The 21,802-nt window shown below is 37.7% G+C and overlaps 1 protein-coding gene across 1 annotated transcript in view; it reads right to left on the bottom strand.

Moving 5' to 3' along the window:
- The window catches only part of LOC146483412 (uncharacterized), a 68,121-nt gene that overhangs the window by 19,458 nt on the left and 26,861 nt on the right, over positions 1-21,802 (bottom strand). The window contains exons 3-4 of the mRNA XM_085105663.1: positions 20,642-20,959; positions 18,643-18,915 (exon numbers count right to left, since the gene is read on the bottom strand). Of these exons, the coding sequence (XP_084961789.1) occupies positions 18,643-18,915; positions 20,642-20,959 (591 nt within the window). The remainder of the gene's footprint in view (positions 1-18,642; positions 18,916-20,641; positions 20,960-21,802) is intronic.

The following is a 21,802-nucleotide window of genomic DNA, read 5'->3' as shown; positions in this document are numbered from 1 at the left end:
GGGGGGGTGGGTCATCAGAAAAAAAAATTGTTTCTGCTGAGGGGGGGGCCCATGTGGAAAAAAATTGCATGCTAGGGGGGGGTCATACAGTTTCGTAGTGGTAAATAACCAAATCCCACCAGCGCCCCCATGCTCATAAAAAATGAACGGTCCCTAAGGATCAAAAATTCGCCGTCAACGACCAATTTGGCGAATCGCTCATATTCGGTCCAAAAATACCCTTTGGTGAACTATTTTCAAAAATCATATTTAAAAGTTCCAGCGACTTTTTAATTTTGAGAGATTCGCAAAAATTTGAAAATGCGGTCAAAGTGCGGTTTTTCGGCTAACTGAAGGTTCAAAATAAGGTGCGCGGACGAAGCACTGCCAAATGCTTAAAATAACTTCAGATGAAGTAAAACTTTACACAAATTATGAACAACTATTCTTGTTTATTGTCCAGTACTAAATATTTTCAAATCTATTCATTTTGTGATTCTAGCGAGCACTTTAAAACCTCCTTTGTAGAGCGCTAAAAATAGCGGCGAAATATAGGTAAAATTTAACGGCACAAAAGTGTTCCTGGTACCTGAGTTTAGATAATTTTACTTTACAGCCTTAACATATAGTTATTAAACATTCACCTTACCAAGTTTCAAGCTCGGGCTCGCAACGCTTCCCTCTGAGAAAATCGGAGAAAGCTAATTAACTCCAATTAGGCCTATTTCCAAAAATAAGCTTCAGTCTTGTTAATTTGTCACTCGAAGTTAAAAAACTTTCGCCATCGTGTAAAATAAACATAGCCTGAGGTTCTTGTTATCCTGGAAAAGCAAATTGGAGCTGGATATCCCGCCATGTTTACCACGGTTAGTTATTCACCTTGCCGACTTCCCTAATTGCAAACTGTTGTCGACAAGTATTGCTTACATTGGGCTTACATTTCAAAGGAAACAAACGCAGTGAATTTTTAGGGGTCTTAATTAAAGTCTTAAAGAAACGTCTTTATTCGTTAGGACACGAAATAAGCTTACATTTTGAGCCATACAGTGTATTTTACTTTACCGAGCTGAAAATGACTGTGAGCAAGCGCTTAAAGTCATACGCGTCTAATTTGAAAAGTAAGATAAATTAAAAATAAACAAACAATTTGCCGATTCCTCAAGACGTCAGGATGACAAGAGATTTATTCATGAATAAATATCCCTGTTCAGGGAAAAAGAAACGCCTAGCTGTTTTATAATATTTGTAGCAATTTCAAAACTGATAACTCCCGTCTCAGTAGAAAGTAAAACAAATACACACTCGCATTTAGCATTGATTATTGGTAGAGTTAGATAAAACATACCCGTTCTTTCTGTTCTTTCCCCTTTAATGCTGCACCACTAAGTTTCTACAAATGCCATACATTTGCTTAATCAGCAAAGGTTATTAATTGAATCCATTTTCTCACAGCACACGCATCCAAGACCATTGAGCATCCGTTCAAAAGGTCTTTCAAAACTTCAGTGACGTGTCACGCAACCCCTAGTTCAAGCTAACTATACCAGAAACTGTTTCAGAATTCGAAAACTGAGTAGCTGCAGATATCACCTATACTACTCCGTAAAAACTAAAATCTTACTTTAAGACGTTTTTTACACTTAATTCTGGTGCTGTGGTAAGACAGCGCGTAAATCTCATTTGAAGACGATTCATCTTAGGATAAGACGACTTTCGTCTTATTTATACGATGATGGCGTCTTAGATTAAGATGATTTTTTCTTAGATTCAAAGTGCTGTGGTAAGTCATATTTTCCTCTTAACTCAAGATTTGAACAATCTTATTCTAGATGCTTTAGAATCTCAACTGATTTAAGTTTCGAAGCAAGGTATAAATCTAACTGCAACGGTCACTACATTAAAACTGACAGAGAGCGTTTAATACCATTAAGCTTGAACATGATATATGGAGCAACGAAAACACAACGAATTTCAATCCATAGCACTTTATTACACCAAATCTAATTTAAATGAGACAACTTATCGAAATCAGCTTACCGTAAATTCACCGGAAAACAGAGGCCGAGCCGCGGCCAATAACTACTGTTTTGTTGGTCTTAAAGTCCTTTAAATCATAGAGACCTCTAATAGCAGGAATTGCAGATTGTCACTACACTCATTCCTCTGATCGGTGATGCAGTAGAATTTTTGGACTCATCTTTGGTTTTCAATAAAAAGCGACAGTAACTTCTTCATTTCCATTTTCAATCTTCTGTTTCGCGCATGCCGTCAAATTCGTGTAAGTTACCACGTTTACCGGGGCTTTAGCCCGTATTTTATGTCCAGATGTCTTGTTATTTGAATATTGAAGTTGCTGCCTCGAAATTCTTGTAAATTCTCCACTTTCCGCTGCTTGATCATAAGGAGTATATTACGGTAAATCAGCTTGTTCTAAACAAGGTGAGATTTTGCGATGGATCAAACCTCCAGACTCCGTGTCTGCAGAGTTTGGATCAAAATCAACCAATCAGAAAAGAAGTCCTGTTTCCTATGAGGTCGGCAATTTTTAAATGAACCAATCAGGAAGGGCTTTGCAAAATTTGGATCCTTTTGTGTTGTAGCCTGCGCGCGTAGCAAGCGTTTCCGTGCTGTTTCCGTGCAAGGACCGCGCGAAAAATGGCGTTTTCTATTTCTTCCGAATTAGCCTTTTTGTATATATTTATTTTTTTTTTACCGCGAACTAAAATGGTGAGAGTAGAGATCGGCGTATTAAATTGCCGATATCTAGCATGTCAGATATCGGCGATTAAATTCCGCGATTTTTTTACGCTCATCGCTGCGAATTGCCAGTAAAGTCAATCAGTCAGGTTGGGCGGTTTTATCACATGAACAACGCCGCGTTCGGCGAAAAAAAAATCGCCAGGTGTGTCCGCATCAATCGGTGGCGAAAATCACTTGCGATTTTCGCTGGCGATCAAATTCGCTGCGATCGTCGTATAAAATGCCCAGGTGTGTCGCCAGCTTAAGGCGTATTGCATCTTACGTAGGATGGCAGTATCTTATAGCCTGCTTCGGCGTCTTAAAATTTCCACAAGACCAAAAAACGTCTTAAAATAAGGACCCCATCGACTCAGATTAATATAATTAAGACTAGTCTTTCTTAAAGTAAGATGCCTCAATGTTGATTAAGATAAGCGCTTCTCAAATGAAGACGATTTAAAGACAATATTTAAGACGATCTTTTATCTTATATACTAACTGAGACAAAGATAGTCTTCATTTAAGATCTCCTGTGTTAAAATAAGATGATCACCGTCTCAATTTAATGTGGTGGTGGTCTTGCATAAGACGGGAAACGTAAGGTAAAATCTTAGTTTAAGATTTTAGTTTTTACGGAGTACGTTTTCACACTGATTATCCCACCGTTGACAAAAACTGAACATCGGAAATGACCGCTGTATCTTCTAATCAATTCATCTAGAACATTCCAGAACACTTACGTCATTGTCCAAACACTCCAGATTAGTTTTAGAATCTAAATGTCTGTCATTGCCCGGAGTTAGCAATCAATGATGTAGTGTTACTAAAAACAGGTTTCCAGAACATCCTAGGATGCTTATATATTGGGTTTAATTTCTTTGCACTTTTTCAATTAGTTTTTCGAAGGAGATCAACCGAGTCCAGGTTGATTATTCTTCGGCGTCTTCAAAGTAATGTGTGAGTAATGGCTTTTTGCAGCTATAGTACGCTACTCAGTCAGACTAATCTGTGCGGACAATTTAGTGATTACCCTGGTCATTTTGAATGTGTCACTCTCAAGGATTGTACGAAAGATATCACAAGGCACTTAGCGAGTCTTAAACTCAGTACCGAATTCAGCATAGGACTGAACTAAAATGAAGTTGCTGTTACCTAGAGCTGGTAAGTACTTTTGCAATAGCACAAACATAAAGGCTTCCTGTGTTTGTTTTCCATCTCACTTGATTACAGTAAACTTAGTTATTGGGCAGTAAGAATCCGTCCGCAGGAGAGTTAGCCTAAAATAAAATATATTTATCTATAAGATAGCGAGCTGGAATTATCGCGATGAAGTTTAAAGAAACGCGAATATTCTCCTTATAGATAATGTTTTCGCTACCATCACCGTCGTCTTATCTTTAACTCCCTACTAACAAAAACATATCGGTCATAAGGATTTTGGTTCTTATTTCCGATTCACAAGGAAGGAATGCCTTTGTTGCTATGTATAAAAACCAAACGTTAGCGGAGGAAACTGTCACTAAAAACAAATTATTAAAGGTTGTGAAAAGGTACTTGCAGCGTAAAAATAGTCCTAAAGACGGCATGTGGTAAAACATGGACTGGAGTGGAGTGGACTGGATTTGTAAAATATGGACTGGATTGGTAAAACGTGGATTGGTAAAACGTGGATTGGTAAAACGTGGATTGGTAAAAGATGGATTGGTAAAAAGTGGATTGGTAAAAGGTGGATTGGTAAAACAATAAATGAAACAATAAACTTTATTTTGTTTGCAGATCCCTTTCTTTCTCTTTTTATCTTGATTATCCATACAGTGATCCGATCAAACAATGTCAATGGTATACATTCCAAATAATTCATTCTTTACTTTCACTATTAATTCACTTCAACATTAACTGTAACGAAATCATAATAAGCAATAATTTCCTAGTTTTCTTTATATTGTATCAGAACGTAAATGTAATATTTCCGCATTAGTTCAACGACAACAACAACAACAAAAGAAACACTGTTAACACTTTTGAATCAACAAAAGTTTTACAATAATGTCCAAACGTTCGGCCTAGTAACGAAACAACAGCAACAATAAATGTAAATGTGACGCTGGTCACCTCGCTAAACCTTAAATACAAGATGATGAAAAACCTAATACATGATGATGCTCCCCTGATTCGACAGGTGATATAAAAAACCGTTATACTCTTCAGCTTAGTAGCTGTGAACTAAAGTTCGCGCGATTTTTTTGCATCAATTTTTTTTAACATCGTAATCGTCACCTCTTGCAGGCGCAAAAAAAACCTGTGATAGAAACGCTTTTAACAAACGTTGTTCATTACTTGCTTAATATTTACATATATATCTCGATAACGACTATGATCCAATCTAATAAAGCCGCGCGCGTTAGTTTCCGTCAGACTAAACCTCGCATATTGTATTCCATCTAAACTCTGGCAAAGAAAACTGCCGTCTTCGCTTTTTAATAGAAAGAGATGGAAGCTTGAAAACTGCCATCTCGATCACGAGCGCGCCGTGAAGCTTTCGCGCCAAAATTTAAATTATGCAAAATTAAATTGGTCGAAGGTCAAAACATTCATTCCAGCCGTACTTTTTATGGATGCATGTATCAGTGGTTTTCACTGTCACGCCATCAAAAAATAAATTCGAAACCATTTCATGAAAAAAGCTGATAAATTCAAATGTTATAAAATGGTAATAAATAAACAACATCTCCCAGTCTCAGTTCTGTTGTTTCGTTACTAGGCCGAACGTTTGGACATTATTGTAAAACTAATGCAGAAATATTGCATTTACGTTCTGATACAATATAAAGAAAACTAGGAAATTATTGCTTATTATGATTTCGTTACAGTTAATGTTGAAGTGAATTAACAGTAAAAGTAAAGAATGAATTATTTGGAATGTATACCATTGACATTGTTTGATCGGATCACTGTATGGATAATCAAGATAAAAAGAGAAAGAAAGGGATCTGCAAACAAAATAAAGTTTATTGTTTCATTTATTGTTTTACCAATCCACCTTTTACCAATCCATCTTTTACCAATCCACGTTTTACCAATCCACGTTTTACCAATCCAGTCCATGTTTTACAAATCCAGTCCACTCCACTCCAGTCCATATTTTACCACATGCCCCTGAAGACGGCTAGATAAAAAGACACATTTATACAGGGTTAGCCTCAACCTAAAGCAAAATATTCACAAATTTTAGAAAGAAATTGCTGAATCCTAAAATGAAACAATACACGGAATTGTTAAAAGTTCATCTTCTCACTGGTATTTGTGAATATTTTACTTCAGATTGTGGAAAACTCCGCGTAAATGCGTCCTTTGTCTTTTTATCCAGCGGTCTCGGTGAATTCGAAACTGGATAAGTCAAGATTAATTGTTGCACATTATCTTTTCTGTTTTTTAATAAGTTATTTTTTGACACATTGTTGTTGTTGTTTTTTTTTTTTTACACTTCCAAAAATTCTGGGGGTGGGGGGAAGGGCTCAACCCCCCTACCGATCCCCCTGATATATGGATCTAGGGATGGATATTATATTTTTTCAGAGTTTCGGGAGGATGGCCAATTTCTAAAAGAAAAGCGAAACCTCTTTAGCCGCAATTTATGACAAGAAAAAAAATCCTACATAGATTTAAAAGATTTCTACGTAGTTGTCAGTTTGGTGAAAAATTCTTACACAAAAACTTACCTACCTTCCTTCCCCACTCAGAAATATAAATTCCAGTCTCACCCACACTAGTCGTTTCGTACAGTATCTTGCTTGATTTAGTTTAGATGTTACTAAGGTTGATTGCATGAAGTAATTAAATGAGTATGGTTTAGATAATGTCAGTACCCAACCCGATGGTTTGGTGTTGCGTGACGTAGAAAGATTGCAATCTCGACTGCGGCTAACATGACCGCGTGACTATATTTATCCTACGTTTCTCGCTCAATGTCTTCAATTTTGCAGAAAAATTGAGTTGTTTGCAGTATCATCAAAGGCAACAAATATTTCCACTATTCTCATCTATGTACTTTTTTTTCGAAAACATAAACGCGGAATCTCACGCTTTGTCGTTTGCTGCAAACGCGATTCTAAGCTCGAGCAACTATTTTCAACCCGAAGATTAGGAAAGCAGGTGCTACTGACTATGAAGAAAAACGATGTGGATTCAATTGGCATCTGATGCTTGTAATAGTTGTATGGTTTCAGTGGTGTCGAATCAAAAGTGGATTCATGGTTTTGGGTATGTGCTTATTTTTTGTGAAGTAAAAGAGCACGGATTTTCATTTCAAGTTTAGACTTTCGAGAGGCCATAACACTTCTGTGACCGTTGTTTGCATGATAGTGGACATATCTTCAAGGTCAAAGTGTAAAATAACAGGACTTAAGTCTATTTTTTTCGGATTTTGGCCTAATTCGAGTTAATTAGCTTCCATTTTGTCAATAATCCTGTGTCATTTCAGCCGAACAGATTGCAAAAGTTTTCCGATTTTCTCAGAGGGAAGCGTTGCGAGTCCGAGCTTGAAACTTGGCAAGGTGAATGTTTAATAACTATATGTCAAGGCTGTAAAGTAAAATTATCGAAAACTGAGGTACCAGAAACACTTTTGTGCCGCTAAATATTATCTACTCCGTAAAAACTAAAATCGTAAACTAAGATTTTGCCTTACGTTTCCCGTCTTATGCAAGACCACCACCACATTAAATTGAGACGGTGATCATCTTATTTTAACACAGGAGATCTTAAATGAAGACTATCGGAGTCTCAGTTAGTATATACGATAAAAGATCGTCTTAAATATTGTCTTTAAATCGTCTTCATTTGAGAAGCGCTTATCTTAATCAACATTGAGGCATCTTACTCTAAGAAAGACCAGTCTTAATTATATTAATCTGAGTCGATGGGGTCCTTATTTTAAGACTTTTTTTGGTCTAGTGAAAATTTTAAGACGCCTAAGCAGGCTATAAGATACTGCCATCCTACGTAAGATACAATAGGTCTAAAGCTGTCGACACACCTGGCATTTTATACGACGATCGCAGCGAATTTGATCGCCAGCGAAAATCGCAAGTGATTTTCGCCACCGATTGATGCGGACACACCTGGCGATTTTTTTTCGCCGATCGCGGCGTTGTTCATGTGATAAAACCGCCCAACCTGACTTTGTCAAACTGATTGACTTTACTGGCAATTCGCAGCGATGAGCGTAAAAGAAGAAATAGAAAATTCCAACACAAAAGGATCCAAATTTTGGGAAGCCCTTCCTGATTGGTTCATTTAAAAAATGCCGACCTCATAGGAAACAGGACTTCTTTTCTGATTGGTTGATTTTGATCCAAACTCTGCAGACACGGAGTCTGGAGCTTTGATCAAACACAAACTCTCACCTTGTTTAGGACAAGCTGATTTAATGTACTCCTCATGACCAAGCAGCGGAAAGTGGAGAATTTACAAGAATTTCGAGACAACAACTTCAATATTCAAATAACAAGACATCTGGACATAAAATACGGGCTAAAGCCCCGGTAAACGTGGTAACTTACGCGAATTTGACGGCATGCGCGAGACAGAAGATTGAAAATGGAAATGAAGAAATAACTGTCGCTTTTTTTTGAAAACCAAAGATGAGTCCAAAAATTCTACTGCATCACCGATCAGAGGAATGAGTGTAGTGACAATCTGCAATTCCTGCTATTAGAGGTCTCTATGATTTAAAGGACTTTAAGACCAACAAAACAGTAGTTATTGGCCGCGGCCCGGCCTCTGTTTTCCGGTGAATTTACGGTAAGCTGATTTCGATAAGTTGTCCCATTTTAATTAGATTTGGTGTAATAAAGTACTATGGATTGAAATTCGTTGTGTTTTCGTTGCTCCATATCTCAAGTTCAAGCTTAATGGTATTAGACGCTCCCTGTCAGTTTTTGAATGTAGTGACCGTTGCAGTAAGATTTATACCTTGCTTCGAAACTTAAGCTTAAATTGAGATTCTAAAGCATCTAGAATAAGATTGTTCAAATCTTGAGTTAAGATGAAAATATGACTAAGCACAGCACTTTGAATCTAAGAAAAAATCATCTTATGCGCCGATCAACTCGAAACTTCAACATCCCCACCCCCCCCCCCCCCGGGCAAACCCCGGGCATTTGAACTTTTGAAGATTGGATCGTTCAAATTCCCGCCCCCTCGGGCCAAAATGGTGTTCAAATGCCCCACCTTATCGTCGGATTTGTCTGTCAAATGCCCCTCCTAGAGACGGGTAAAGAACAATCGTTGTCGGCTCCTGTCATGAGTTACTACAAAAACCACAACTTTAACGAGTCGGACAATGTCAATCAGCAAATGTAAGCTGTTCTAACTCCGAAACACGGCAAAGGTTGTTTAACGAGAAATTTAAAATGAGTTAGCCGCCTACGTAGCTGTTCGAATGACAGGGTGTTCTGCAGTTTAAGCCAAAGCGGCGGTTTTTCATTCGACAATGTTTTTTTTTCTTTAACTGTTCACTGCTGTTTTATGGCTATTCTAAAAACCTCTGCAGACGCAAATGCGGGAGAAAGGCGCAGCTTGACTCATTGCATAAAAAACTACATCGTTTAAAGAACTAGAAATACATATTAATTAGTTAGCCGGCTACGTTTGTTCGAGTGCCAGGATATTCTGCAATTTAAGCCAAAGCGGGTTTTCATTCGACAGTGTTTATTTCTTTCACTATTCACTGCGGGACAAAGCCGCAGCTTGACTCATTGTATAAAAAATCTACATCGTTTATATACAATCTATAAAAGTAATTAATATTTAAGCACTCTCACTTTTGAAGACCTTTACTTGTAAGCTTTTTTTGTAATGCTCCATCTCGTCCAAACACGTGTTTATAGCTGTTAGCAACTTCGGCGCCCCCCCCCCCCCCCCAAAAAAAAAGCGATTTGAAACCTGACACTTCCGGTTCAATTTTCCCCACCCCACCCTGGCAAGGTCAAACTCCCCACCCCGGGAAGGCCTTACCCAGTCAAATTCCCCACTCCCGGGCACAGAAAATAGTCAGATGCCCGGGGTTTGCCCGGGGGGGGGGGGAATGTTGAAGTTTCGATTTGATCGGCGCATTAATCAAAGACGCCATCATCGTATAAATAAGAAGAAAGTCGTCTTATCCTAAAATGAATCGTCTTCAAATGAGATTTATGCGCTGTCTTACCACAGCACCAGAATTAAGTGTAAAAAACGTCTTAAAGTAAGATTTTAGTTTTTACGGCTGGTTTCCATATGATCGCGAATCGCAGATCGCAGATCGCAATAAGGTCTGCAATCGTCTGCGATCATATGGAAACCAGCCTTTAGATAGAGCATGGTTCTATCTTCTGCGATCGCGATCGCAGGATCGCAGAAGTAGTTTCCATATGATCGCAGACGATCGCAGACCTTATTGCGATCATCATATGGAAACCAGCCTTTACGGAGTATATTTCGCCGCTATTTTTAGCGCTCTAGAAAGGTGGTTTTAAAGTGCTCGCTAGAATCACAAAATGAATAGATTTAAAAATGTTTAGTAGTGAATAATAAACAAGAATAGTTGTTCATAATTTGTGTAAAGTTTTACTTCATTTGAAGTTATTTTAAGCATTTGGCAGTGCTTCGTCCGCGCACCTTATTTTGAACCTTCAGTTAGCCGAAAAACCGCACTTTGACCGAATTTTCAAATTTTTGCGAATCTCTCAAAATTAAAAAGTCGCTGGAACTTTTAAATATGATTTTTGAAAATAGTTCAGCAAAGGGTATTTTTGGACCGAATATGAGCGATTCGCCAAATTGGTCGTTGATGGCAAATTGTCGATCCTTACAGGCAGCCACTCTTAAGTTTGATAGGTGGTGACTTTAACTGTCCGATGAATGACTGGGATAAACGAGGAGGTCGAGCAGTTGAACATATGAAAAACGTTATCTAGGAAATTAACAACTTAAAACTATGATCTTGTTGATACAAGGCAAATTAAAAATCCCAGTGCGCAGGGAACACTTGGAACAATCCGTCAATGAAATTCAATGCAGACAAGATTACTTCTTGCTATCTAAAGATATTCGATCGTCCTTGAAGGCTATTAAAATATTCCCTAATGTATTTTCAGATCATAGGGCAGAATGCTGTGACATTCATTAACTATTCATGATCATCGAAGCGGAAATACGCGCTCTGAAAAGCCCCGAATATGAGAAGAAAGGGCGAAAATTGGCCCGGTAGCGTTGATAAAACTCGCTTTCATGCTTTCTAAAACGATTAACCTAAAAACCTACGCGCGGCATTTTGAAGAGGAATGTTGTAACTATATTTTAAGACTAAAATAAAGAAGATTGATTAAGTGGAAGGGCTGTCCTTTTGCACTTGAAAATAAGGGAAAATTGGCCTTCTTTTGTATGGAGGCCGTTTTCAAAAGCAAATTTCTAAAAAAGTATACTGATTTTAGAAAACCTACGCACGGTTTATGGAAAATTGATCTTCTCTTGACAAGAATCTGTTAAAAGTTTACAAATTGGTCATCGGGAACCACTGTCCTTTTAAGTTTGAAAACTGCTGGTTGGATTCTCGTTTGAAAATGGCGCGTCTTGAGCGAGTGAGCTATTGTTTTAAGCCTTCGACTGAATAACAATGGTTGCCAAGACTAAATAATTACTTATTCATAAAACCATTCAGTCGGAAAATCATTAACAATAGCCGCGCATTTTAAAACCGAGTTTACCAGCTTGTTCATTCAAACAGCCGATCAGATCGCGCAATAAATACACACATGGAAAACGTCAGTGATCGGGAGCTCTTTTCAGACATTTTCATAACTCGATCGAATCCACTACTTTTAAAAGAAAAGCGAACGAACATTACAGTAAATATGGTCTTCAATGCTTCGCCATCTTGTTTAGCAAACTGATATGCACATGATCATAGTCTAACCACACTGGCCTTTGGTGCTGGCTGGCTCAGGTTGTTTTGGCGGGAACACTGGTTGGTGAATGAGACAGAAGTGACTACTTTATTTTATGAGTGGTTGAAGTTGGATTGAACAAAATATTAAAATTGGATGTATAAAACACAGTTTAAAAGATTAACTCCAACGTTGAGCTTGATAATCGACCGTTCGGTACCGGAAAGATTGGTGTTTGCTTGGGTTCGATTACTAAACAATTCGATTGGATTCGCCGAGATCAAATCGACTATCAGGATAACGATCGCTACGTTAGCTGACAAATAATGTTCCCAGCGATTGTGCGTTCGTGCAAATGGCAACTGTCGTTAAATTACCCGCTGTTTTGGTAACACGAAAGTCACAAAGATCCGAAAACAGAATCGAAAGAGTTCTTTATACTTCTTGGTCGCTTCCGCGCGCGCAAACTGCATACAGCAAAATACCGAATTTATTTACAGCACCATAAAATGCGCTTTGTTTCTAGTGTTGGGGTCTTAAGTTCACTTTCGACGTAACGAAAGGGAAAACTTATAATTATACATCGGTGTGCGAATCAGTCGCGGAACAAACCAGAAAACAAAAGTGGGCTGAGTTTATTCAAAGCGGTTTGTGGTCATCGAAACAAAGGGTAACAATAGTGCACTGGTTGCATTGTTTTGTTCGCTGCCTCCATCAGACAAATGAGCATTACCGCGCGTTCATAACAACCAATGAATAAGCTCCTTTTGGGCATCTATGAATAATAACAAGCGTCATGGCAGACCTATATAACTGGAAGTAAATGTCACAAGAACAATAGCCATTCTACGCGATGCATTCTGCGATAAGCCTAGTCTTAACACACTGCAAGAAAGAAGCTAAGCGAGGTCCAGACTTTTGGCCTTATCACGGTTTTCGACGCCATTTTGACGGGTAGGCAAACAGGCTTGAAATAACAGTGTTTGTATGGAAATGCGATGTCAAATAATTTCCATAAAACATCGCTTCTGAAAAATTCATGAATTGGAAACTTTTGGCACTAGGAAAAGGATTTTAAGGACAAAATTGGAGGGATGTAGCTGTGACAGAAAGCGTCCAGTCGTGTTTTGAACTTTCCATACATTTTTCTGTATAGCGAACCAGCCGTGAGCTGCTACTAAAAATAGTTCGCAAGAAAAAGTACAGGGAAATTTATGGAAAGTTCAAAACACGACTGGACACATGAGGACAAGCCCACAAGTCAAAATGGCATCTCGTTACGGTGTCCATTCCTGATTATGGCTCTTGGTAAATGACACTTGATAGAAAATCAGTCTCTGCTAAGGGAGATCTACAAAGACCCTTCCTTACTTTCGTACAGAAAAGGGAGATCTTTGAAAGACGTACTCGTAGAGCAAATTAGCTTTGAAGGTTATATTCTTCCTATCTCGACCAGTAGGAGCCGTGTTTGGTCTGTCTTTATTATTTTACCAATCAAGCTCTTCCATGTCAGAATTCATCTTTCCCGCCATTTTGAATCTTGTTGAGTAAAAACAACAGCCGCTGACCACGAAAATCTACTTTCTCACTTTAGCTTTAATTAAGTTCGACTTCAGTTAGGTTCGACGTCTGAATCAACTGCCGAACTTAATTATTTGGGTCGACCTTAACAAGTATTAGGTTCGGCTCATGCAAAGTTCGACGTATGAACCGGGCCTTAAGTACATGAAAAGTTCGGCGTCTGAATCAATTGAGAACGGCTGTGTCAATTTGGAACGGCTCAGCCGTTCTTCCCGCCTGGCTCAGCCGGGAATTTCGGCTTTGGAACGGCTTTGATTCAGACGCCGAACTTTTCATGAGCCGAACCTAATGCATAAATTATTTTAACGTATTTCAAATACTGAAAAAATAAAAAAATAAAAAACAACGCTGACATGTCGATTGGTTTTGCTTCAAGTAAATTAAGTTCGGCAAATTAAATTCGGCGTCTGAATCAAAAGGCGGGATTTTCGTGATTTGGGGCGACCTTAATTTGAATAAGTTCGGCTCATGAAAAGTTCGGCGTCTGAACTGGGCCTTAATTACAGCAAAAATACGTGAATTCGTTTTAAAGTATCCGACGATGTAACTGATAAAGGACTTCTCTGGGAATTAATCAAAATGGAAATTAGAGCAGCGAGTATAGCCTTTTCGAAACTGAAGAAAAGCATTGCAACAACGCGATGAAGAAAAAAAGTTAACACAAATATTCAATGAATTGCAAGAGAAAATCAGATCACACTCCAGTGAAGAAGCTGGGAAAAATAATTGCACGAAAAACCCAGGGCGCAATAGTGCAGAACAGAGCATGCTGGTATGAATTCGGTGAAAAGAACAATAAATATTTTTTTAAACTTGGAAAAAAGAAATCACAGGAAAAAACACATAACTTCATTGACAAAAGATGATGGCTCTGTTCAGTGCGATCCAAAAGGAATACTGGATGAAGAAGAAAGATTCTACAGAGAAATACATCTTTCGAAAAATACTAATCCCGAACGAAACGATTTCAAACATTTTTTCGAGTCTCCGCATTTGAAAAAGTTAGGTAACGAAGAAGCTGAAAGTTGCGAAGGCTTACTAACGATAAAGGAATGCTCCGAAGCGCTTAATAAGTCCCAAAACAACAAGACGCCAGGCTCTGATGGTTTCACAATCGAATTTTACAGATCCTTCTGGAATGCGGTCGCACCGTTTATGGTTGACAGTTTTAATTACGGCTTTGAAAATGGCCTTCTAACGATCTCCCAACGGCTAGCAATTATTTCATTGATACCGAAGAAAGACCAAAACTTGCAATATCAAAAAAAATTGGAGGCCAGTCTCCCTTCTTAATGTTGAATATAAAATCCCCACAAAAGCCATGCACATGGAATCGAAAAAGTTCTGAACTCCCTAAAGTTATTAATGAAAGCCAAACAGGCTATGTCGATCAAAGGTAGGTATATTGGAGAAAGTATTAGAACGATTTCCGACATTATGTCATTTACAAAAACTCATAACATCCCTGGTCTAGCTGTTTTTCTCGACTTTGAAAAAGGGTTCGACTTTCTTGAATGGAATTATCTCCAGAAGTGCTTAGAAGTATTCAACTTTGGCCCACAGTTACGGCAATGGATTAGAGTAATTTACAGCAACATTTCTAGTTGCGTTTTAAATAACGGACACGCCACAAGACACTTCAATTAGGGGAGAGGCGTCAGACAAGGTTGTCCTTTATCAGGCACCTTGTTCGTCATCGGAATTGAAATCCTGGGTAATGCCATAAGAAGTTCAAAAGAAATAAAAGGTATTAAAATTGATGAAAGAAATATGTTGAAGCTCTCTCAGTACGCAGATGACACCATAGCCTTTCTTGAAGATGCCGAATCTCTAAGTTACCTATTCAGTTTACTTTCCCAGTTCGAAATCTGCTCTGGATTAAAAATAAATCAGTCGAAATCAGAATTGTTCTGGTTAGGGTCTCTACGCCATCGAAAAGACACGTTCCAAAGTTTAAGAATAAATGAAGAACCAATCTATGCACTAGGATCGGAGTATACTTCTCTGATGACGAAAAAGTCGCAGCCAAAAAGAATTTTTTTGATCGACTAGATTCTTTAAGAAAACTCCTGAATATTTGGTCAGCACGAGACATATCAGTCAACGGCCGAATTCAGATAGTGAAATCTATAGCAATTTCGAAGGTTACTTTTGTCTGTAGGGTGTTGAGTACACCAGCCTCTTTCGCAGCTGGAGTTAACAAACTAATCTTTGACTTTACATGGAATTACAAAATCCCGAAGATTAAAAAAAAACACCTCGATGAAAGACAAGGAAAACGGCGGCCTAAATATGATAGACTTTACTTTGTTTGCTAAAGCACTAAAAATATGTTGGGTAAAACGTTTCTGCTCAGAAGGTAATCAACCGTGAAAGGTCATTCCTTTACGTCTGCTCTCAAATGTAGGTGGAACACTGCTGTTTTATTGTAATTACAACGTTAAATATTTGACTCTAAATGCCCGTTTTTTATTATGAAATAATTCTACATTAGCAAGAAATTAATAACGTGATTCCTGAAACAAAGAAAGACGTACTTGATCAGATCATTTGGAACAATAGTTTTGTAAAAACCAATAACGTGTCCGTGTACTATGAAAGTAGGCACCAAGCTGGTGTCACTAAACTCTCGAGCTTTATGGGTGAAAACAAAACCCGGCTTCTATCTTTTCATGAGTTCTCATGCAACTTTCTGCAGTACTTTGGCCTCACTTCTATAATACTGGGAAAGTGGAAGAGTTATTTAAAAGAAGAAAATCAAACTAATACGACTAATTTACTTACCATTGATAAGATGTCTTGCAAAACAATAAACAAGGTACTGGTCGAAAACCAAGGTTCTAATCCGCCAACGGCAGAGAAAAAGCTAATGAAAATGGGATTCAGTAAGGAAGAATGTCAGAAAATTTATTCTATAGCGTTTGTTGCCCCAAAAGAAAAAAAACTTTCCAAGTTTTAGTATAAAATATTTCACAACATACTTTACACAAAAGCTGTTCTTCAAAAAAAGGAAAAAGTCGAGGATCCTTTCTGTCCCTATTGCACAAATGTGGAGCAAACAGTCACTCATTTATTTGTATCCTGTCCTATTGCTGTTTCCTTCTGTTCCGACTTCACTGGTTGGTACCAGTGCATTTCCAAAGAAACTCTAACTCTAGGCAGGAAAGAAATCATGTACGGCATCTTGAACAATTAGTCCTCTTGTTCAGCCCTAAACCATCTTATTGTTATTGGTAAATACCTAATCTATTGTAAAGCAATAAGTAGAGTCAATGTTCTTTTTGATGATTTTAAAGCGTTATTACATCAAAAGATTGAAACAGAAAAATACATAGCATTCAGCTCAATCAAATGCAGCTCTTTTTACGAAATATCGGCCAGATTCTTAAATTGACAACTAATTTCAATGTTATTGTTTGTATAGCTTTTTTTTTTTTGTAGCTTAATAGTTTGAATTCTTTAAATGAGATTCATTGTAAGCTTTGTTACATGTAGTTAACAGTGTAGTACAGTAATAGCCCGCGTATAAGAACCTGAATTTTTCAATTTAGCCTAAATAGGTTCTTATATAAATGGTACTTAAAGCAAATTTAGGCTACCAAGGTTCTTAAAATAGGTTCTTATATTTTCAAATGAATTTTATCTGAATGTACTATATATATATATATATATATATATATATATATTATAAATATCATCTCATAATACAGTATAATGGCAAACACAATAGACATACAACATGGTACTTAAGCTTGAAAGAAAAAAAAGTTATGTCAAGTTACTCTTAAATAGATGATGATCTTAATTCAGCAGTTTCTACCTATACACTTTCACAGCAACTCCACTGATAAGAACCTAACTTAAAATTTTAGCCTAAATAAGTTCTTATGTGGAGGGGGCTTAAAATGAAAATTTTAGCCTAACAGGTTCTTAAAACCCCGGTTCTTATACACGGGCTATTACTGTATATATGCCTTGTTTTCTCGCATCACTTATATTGTATGTAATATGTTATACCTCAGCTATGGCGTTTCGTTGCGGACATAATATCCACATCATAAAATATGAAATCGAAAACACAAACATTATTCCAAAAGGAGTAAATGAGTCCAATTGTATAAATACTAAGTCGAAAATGCTAAAGTCTATCAACATAACAACAATTCAAAGTCGAGATATTTCAATTCGAAGTCGACAACAAGGAAAACTGAACTTTTAAAAACCTCAAAATTCGAAGTCGAAAATGAAAACGAAGTCGAGAAATTAAAAATTCGAAGTCGAGAAAAAATAATTCGAAGTCGAGAGCATTGATTGCAGGCTCACAATCCTTGTTGTCGACTTCGAATTTAAATATCTCGACCTCGAATTGTTGTTATTTTGATAGACTTTAGCATTTTCGACTTAGTATTTATACAATTGGACTCATTTACTCCTTTTGGAATAATGTTTGTGTTTTCGATTTCATATTTTATGATGTGGATATTATGTCCGCAACGAAACGCCATACTCAGCTCTGTATTGTGTATTTGATTGTTAAAAAAGAACTTCGATATATGTAGTGTGAACATTAAGACAAAGGATTGTGTACGGTCGCGACTTTTCCACATTAATTGCAGCGCCATTGTTTTAATGGCAAGTTTTCATGATCAGTCTTCTCGATTAACTATATTTCAAATTGTCGTTGAAAGGCCTTTCAAATTATCCAAAAAATTATTTTTCACTTCATATACACTTTAAGTAATCCCCTTAGGGAGAGGAACGCACACTGAATACGCAAGACATTATTAAACAACTAATTATTTTGTTTTTTTGCCTCAAAAGAATTAGGTTTGTTTTGCCCTAATAATTTGATGTGTATGTCTAAGTTAAGTTCTGAACCTGGGAATGAGAATTACATATTTAGGTCTAAAGTAAGGCAAGGGTTAGTTATCATAAAGTTCAAACAGTTAGAATAACAATAAAGAATCTGACGACGGAAGTTTTGGATAAACTCGATAGAAATCAACTTTCAGAATGACGTGAATTGCCGATCATGTTGATGATTTTATGTCTGAGATCTGATTGTCACTAAAGTTACAAATATAATGGTTATAAATAATTTAACTGACCAATTGCTGAATAAGTGAATGATCATCGCAGTTTATTAAGCAGTTCGGACTGAAAGAAAGCCTGAAAAAAAAATCAGGCTGGAACGGGATTCCGGCCCATGACCCATGCGATACCCGTGTAATGCGCTACCAATTGAGCTATCAAGCCAACTGGGAGCTGATGAATTTGTGAATTCGTATTATACCCGTACAGGTGATGAGATGAAAGTGAATATATAAAATTCATATATTTGAACTGCGGAAGAAAGAATAAATAAGTGAATGATCAATTGCTGTCACTTTCGACCATTTTTTCAGGCCGTACCTCTCACCTTCTTCAAAATTCAACGCGGTTATCGTGGTAACTGATCCCAGCTTGTTAGTTGCTTCACACTGATATCTACCGATGTCTTGAAGACTGAATCTTGAAATTTTAAGCGTACCACTTACAACCACGGATCGCCCTTGTGGCAACGGAACTGAGAAACCTCTAGACCACTGAATAACTGGTGGCGGAGAGCCAAAAGCTTGGCAAACAATACTTGCAGTTGAACGTTCTTTTACTGTTATTACTCTGTCAGGGATCTTGGTAAACACGGGATGAACTAAGTCAAATCAACAACAGATAAACATCAACATCAAGTTTAAACAACCCTCTCAGAAAATCATCCTACTTTGTCGTTTTATTTTTTTTTTTTCAGTTTCAGCAGCACTAAAAACTAAGTCAGGCACGTGTACTGAATAAGGACACTGAAGCGTGTTATTTGACATATAACTGCACGCAAAGCATGCCGTCAAACAAAAGTGAAAGAAAATTTCACTTGTAAACAGTTTTAAGTTAAGCCGCCGTTACACGTTGAAACTTTTAGCTGAAACATGTGTGCAACGGCGCTGCGAAACAAGTTTCAGCAGGCGTTGCACCGTGTAACATGGTCGGTCTCGTGAAACGTTTTCGAACTTCCGTTGCGAGACAAGTTTCACGAAAAGTAGAACCGCTTTCTACTTCTGAAACGGCTCGCAACGGTCGCAGTGGTGAAAAAAGAGTTTCGGCGTGTCTTGTTTCTTAACAATGCTCTATTTCTGTAATGACAGTACACAATTGTTAAGAAACAACACTTGGCATACATCGTAACTAAGGTACCTAATAGCTAAATTAATCAATTAACTTCTAATTTAAGCTTACTATTCAACAAAACTTACTTTTCTCAATGAATAGAATTTGGCAAAACAGTGAATATATGATAAATGTATTTTTCAGTCAATGTTACAGGCATACTGGGGAAATAAAATCCAAGTTCTCCCAAAAGGAGTCGAACCTAATGGCCCCAGCTCCCACGATTCTCTTGTAGTTTTTGTACAGCATCCAGACTAAGGCCTGTGGCAAACGTCGAATCTTAGTCGAACTTAATTCGTCGAACCTATTAACTGTGAAATAGGCGCATGAATGGTGCGACGTTTGCCGCAATTAAGTTTGACTTCAATTGATTGGTTCGACTCCATCATAAGTTCGACTTGTCAAGTCGGATAATGCGACAGTGGTTCGGCGTTACAGCAAACGCCGTTCTAAACACGCGCTGAACTCAATCCATAAATCATAGAAATTACAAAATAATTGATTCAAATGTAATAGACTGCGCAAACGTCACAAAAATCATGACCGACTCCCCCATCTGCCAAACACTATTTCCCCTCCTGACGAGCATGCGCTGTACAAAGACAACTTCGCGACCGGGAATGGCGAGCTATCGAAAGTCATTGCTGACATCTCACAGCGTGATGGAAATGTGTTTTTCGTGTTTCATGAACACTAAAATATAAATGATTGAAATGCGAATCGCCTATTTGCAATAAATGCTCAGTTTTTGAGTCTTCTCTTTCTATTTTTCGCAATTAATTGCCAAAGAAAGGCCCGACGAGCACTGTATTTCGGCAATTCGCTAGCAAGTCCTAGCAATAACTAGTCGCGCATCGAGTGAATAGCACGGGGACACGTGCTCATTCCCGTGTTTTAATGAAGTGCAACTTGTGAATTAGGGTCTACGCATGTTCGACGTTTGCTACCACACTGGAATTAAGTCAACTATTTGTCGAACCTATTTTTAATAAATGCGACGCGACTTAGATTCGACGTTAGCCCTAGGCCTAAGAAGATCATTGGCTTGCCCTTTACTTTTTTCCCTTCTCGCACGATGACAGGGGCCCAAGCAAACTAGCGGGTATTTTGAACGCGAAAATAGCTTTTAAAGGTTCAAGTTCGTTTTTGATGAGCATTTAAAAGTTCTTTTTCTACACATTGAAAAAAAAGGAAACAAAAGACTACCTAAATCTCACCCTCAACAAACAGCTCAGCAGTTCTCTGCTCTTGTCCCAAGACATTTGTTGCCGTGCAAACATACCTCCCCGAGTGACTGTAAGCGGCATTCTTAATCTCTAGCTTATCCTGTTGACGGTTCCTGTTCACCAGGACTGAGCCACCCAGCTTACTCCATGATACCGAAGGTCTTGGGTTACCAACAGCTGAGCAGTAAAACGTGGCGGTCTGATGCTTAGTCACTGTCACTGAAGCAGGAGATATCGTCACCCTTGGAGTAGATATGGACTCTCCTGGCTCTCCTTTAGGTCCTGGACGTCCAGGAAGTCCCGCATCACCTTACGAAAAAATGGTAAACAGTGTATCCAAAGGTTCGACAAATCAGAACTGATTTATAGGTAACAATTTGAAATAGCGTAACGAGGGTGAATCCGAATGGAAAAATAGACAGAACACAAAAACTAACTGACTTAGTTTGAAAACAAAAATGTCACGTCAATCAGATCAAGGACATGTCGATTCCTTTGTCTGAGGAAGACCACGGTGATTATATTTGTCCTTTATTCATTATATATATACCTGTTACACATACACTCTTTTTTCATATAAGAACGTCTAGTTTTGGGACTGAGGCTAAACGTTCTTATCTTTTATTTATTTTTTTATTTATTTATTTATTTATTTTTCGATTTGAGCCTGAAAATGTTCTTTACGTGTTCTTAAAGTTAAAAAACGTCCCTAAGTATTTGAGTTAATTGTCCTATCAGAATACAGTTTTATCTTCTTTTTACCTTTATTTATACTTCTCACGAAAAAAAAAAGGTTAATCAATATTCTTTTTTTTTTTCTTTTTTTTTTGTTTACAGTGTGCAAATGTGTACAGTTTGTTTTTGTTTTATTGGTTTATCAAAGTTTATGAGAATGTTTTCCACATTACATGGCAGTTTTGTAACTGGAAATGTAGATTTTCCATATGTCGGTTTCAGTTGCTCATTTTATTTTAACCTTTTTAGACTAACGACTTAATAAGAGATATGTTGTACCGGTTATTAGGTCACCTCTGCCACTCTATCAGATTGTGTCCGTTTCACCTAGCGTTTTGGTACGGTAATCTTTTATTTGAGAATGATATGTTATTCAGTAATGACACAGAAAAACACGGAAAAAAAATTCCGAGTCCT

This window comes from Pavona decussata, unplaced genomic scaffold (genome assembly GCF_977016875.1).
Source record: "Pavona decussata unplaced genomic scaffold, jaPavDecu1.1 SCAFFOLD_38, whole genome shotgun sequence".
NCBI lineage: Eukaryota > Metazoa > Cnidaria > Anthozoa > Scleractinia > Agariciidae > Pavona > Pavona decussata.
Note: the sequence above shows the minus strand (reverse complement) of the source record. Positions and strands in the feature narration are given on the sequence as shown.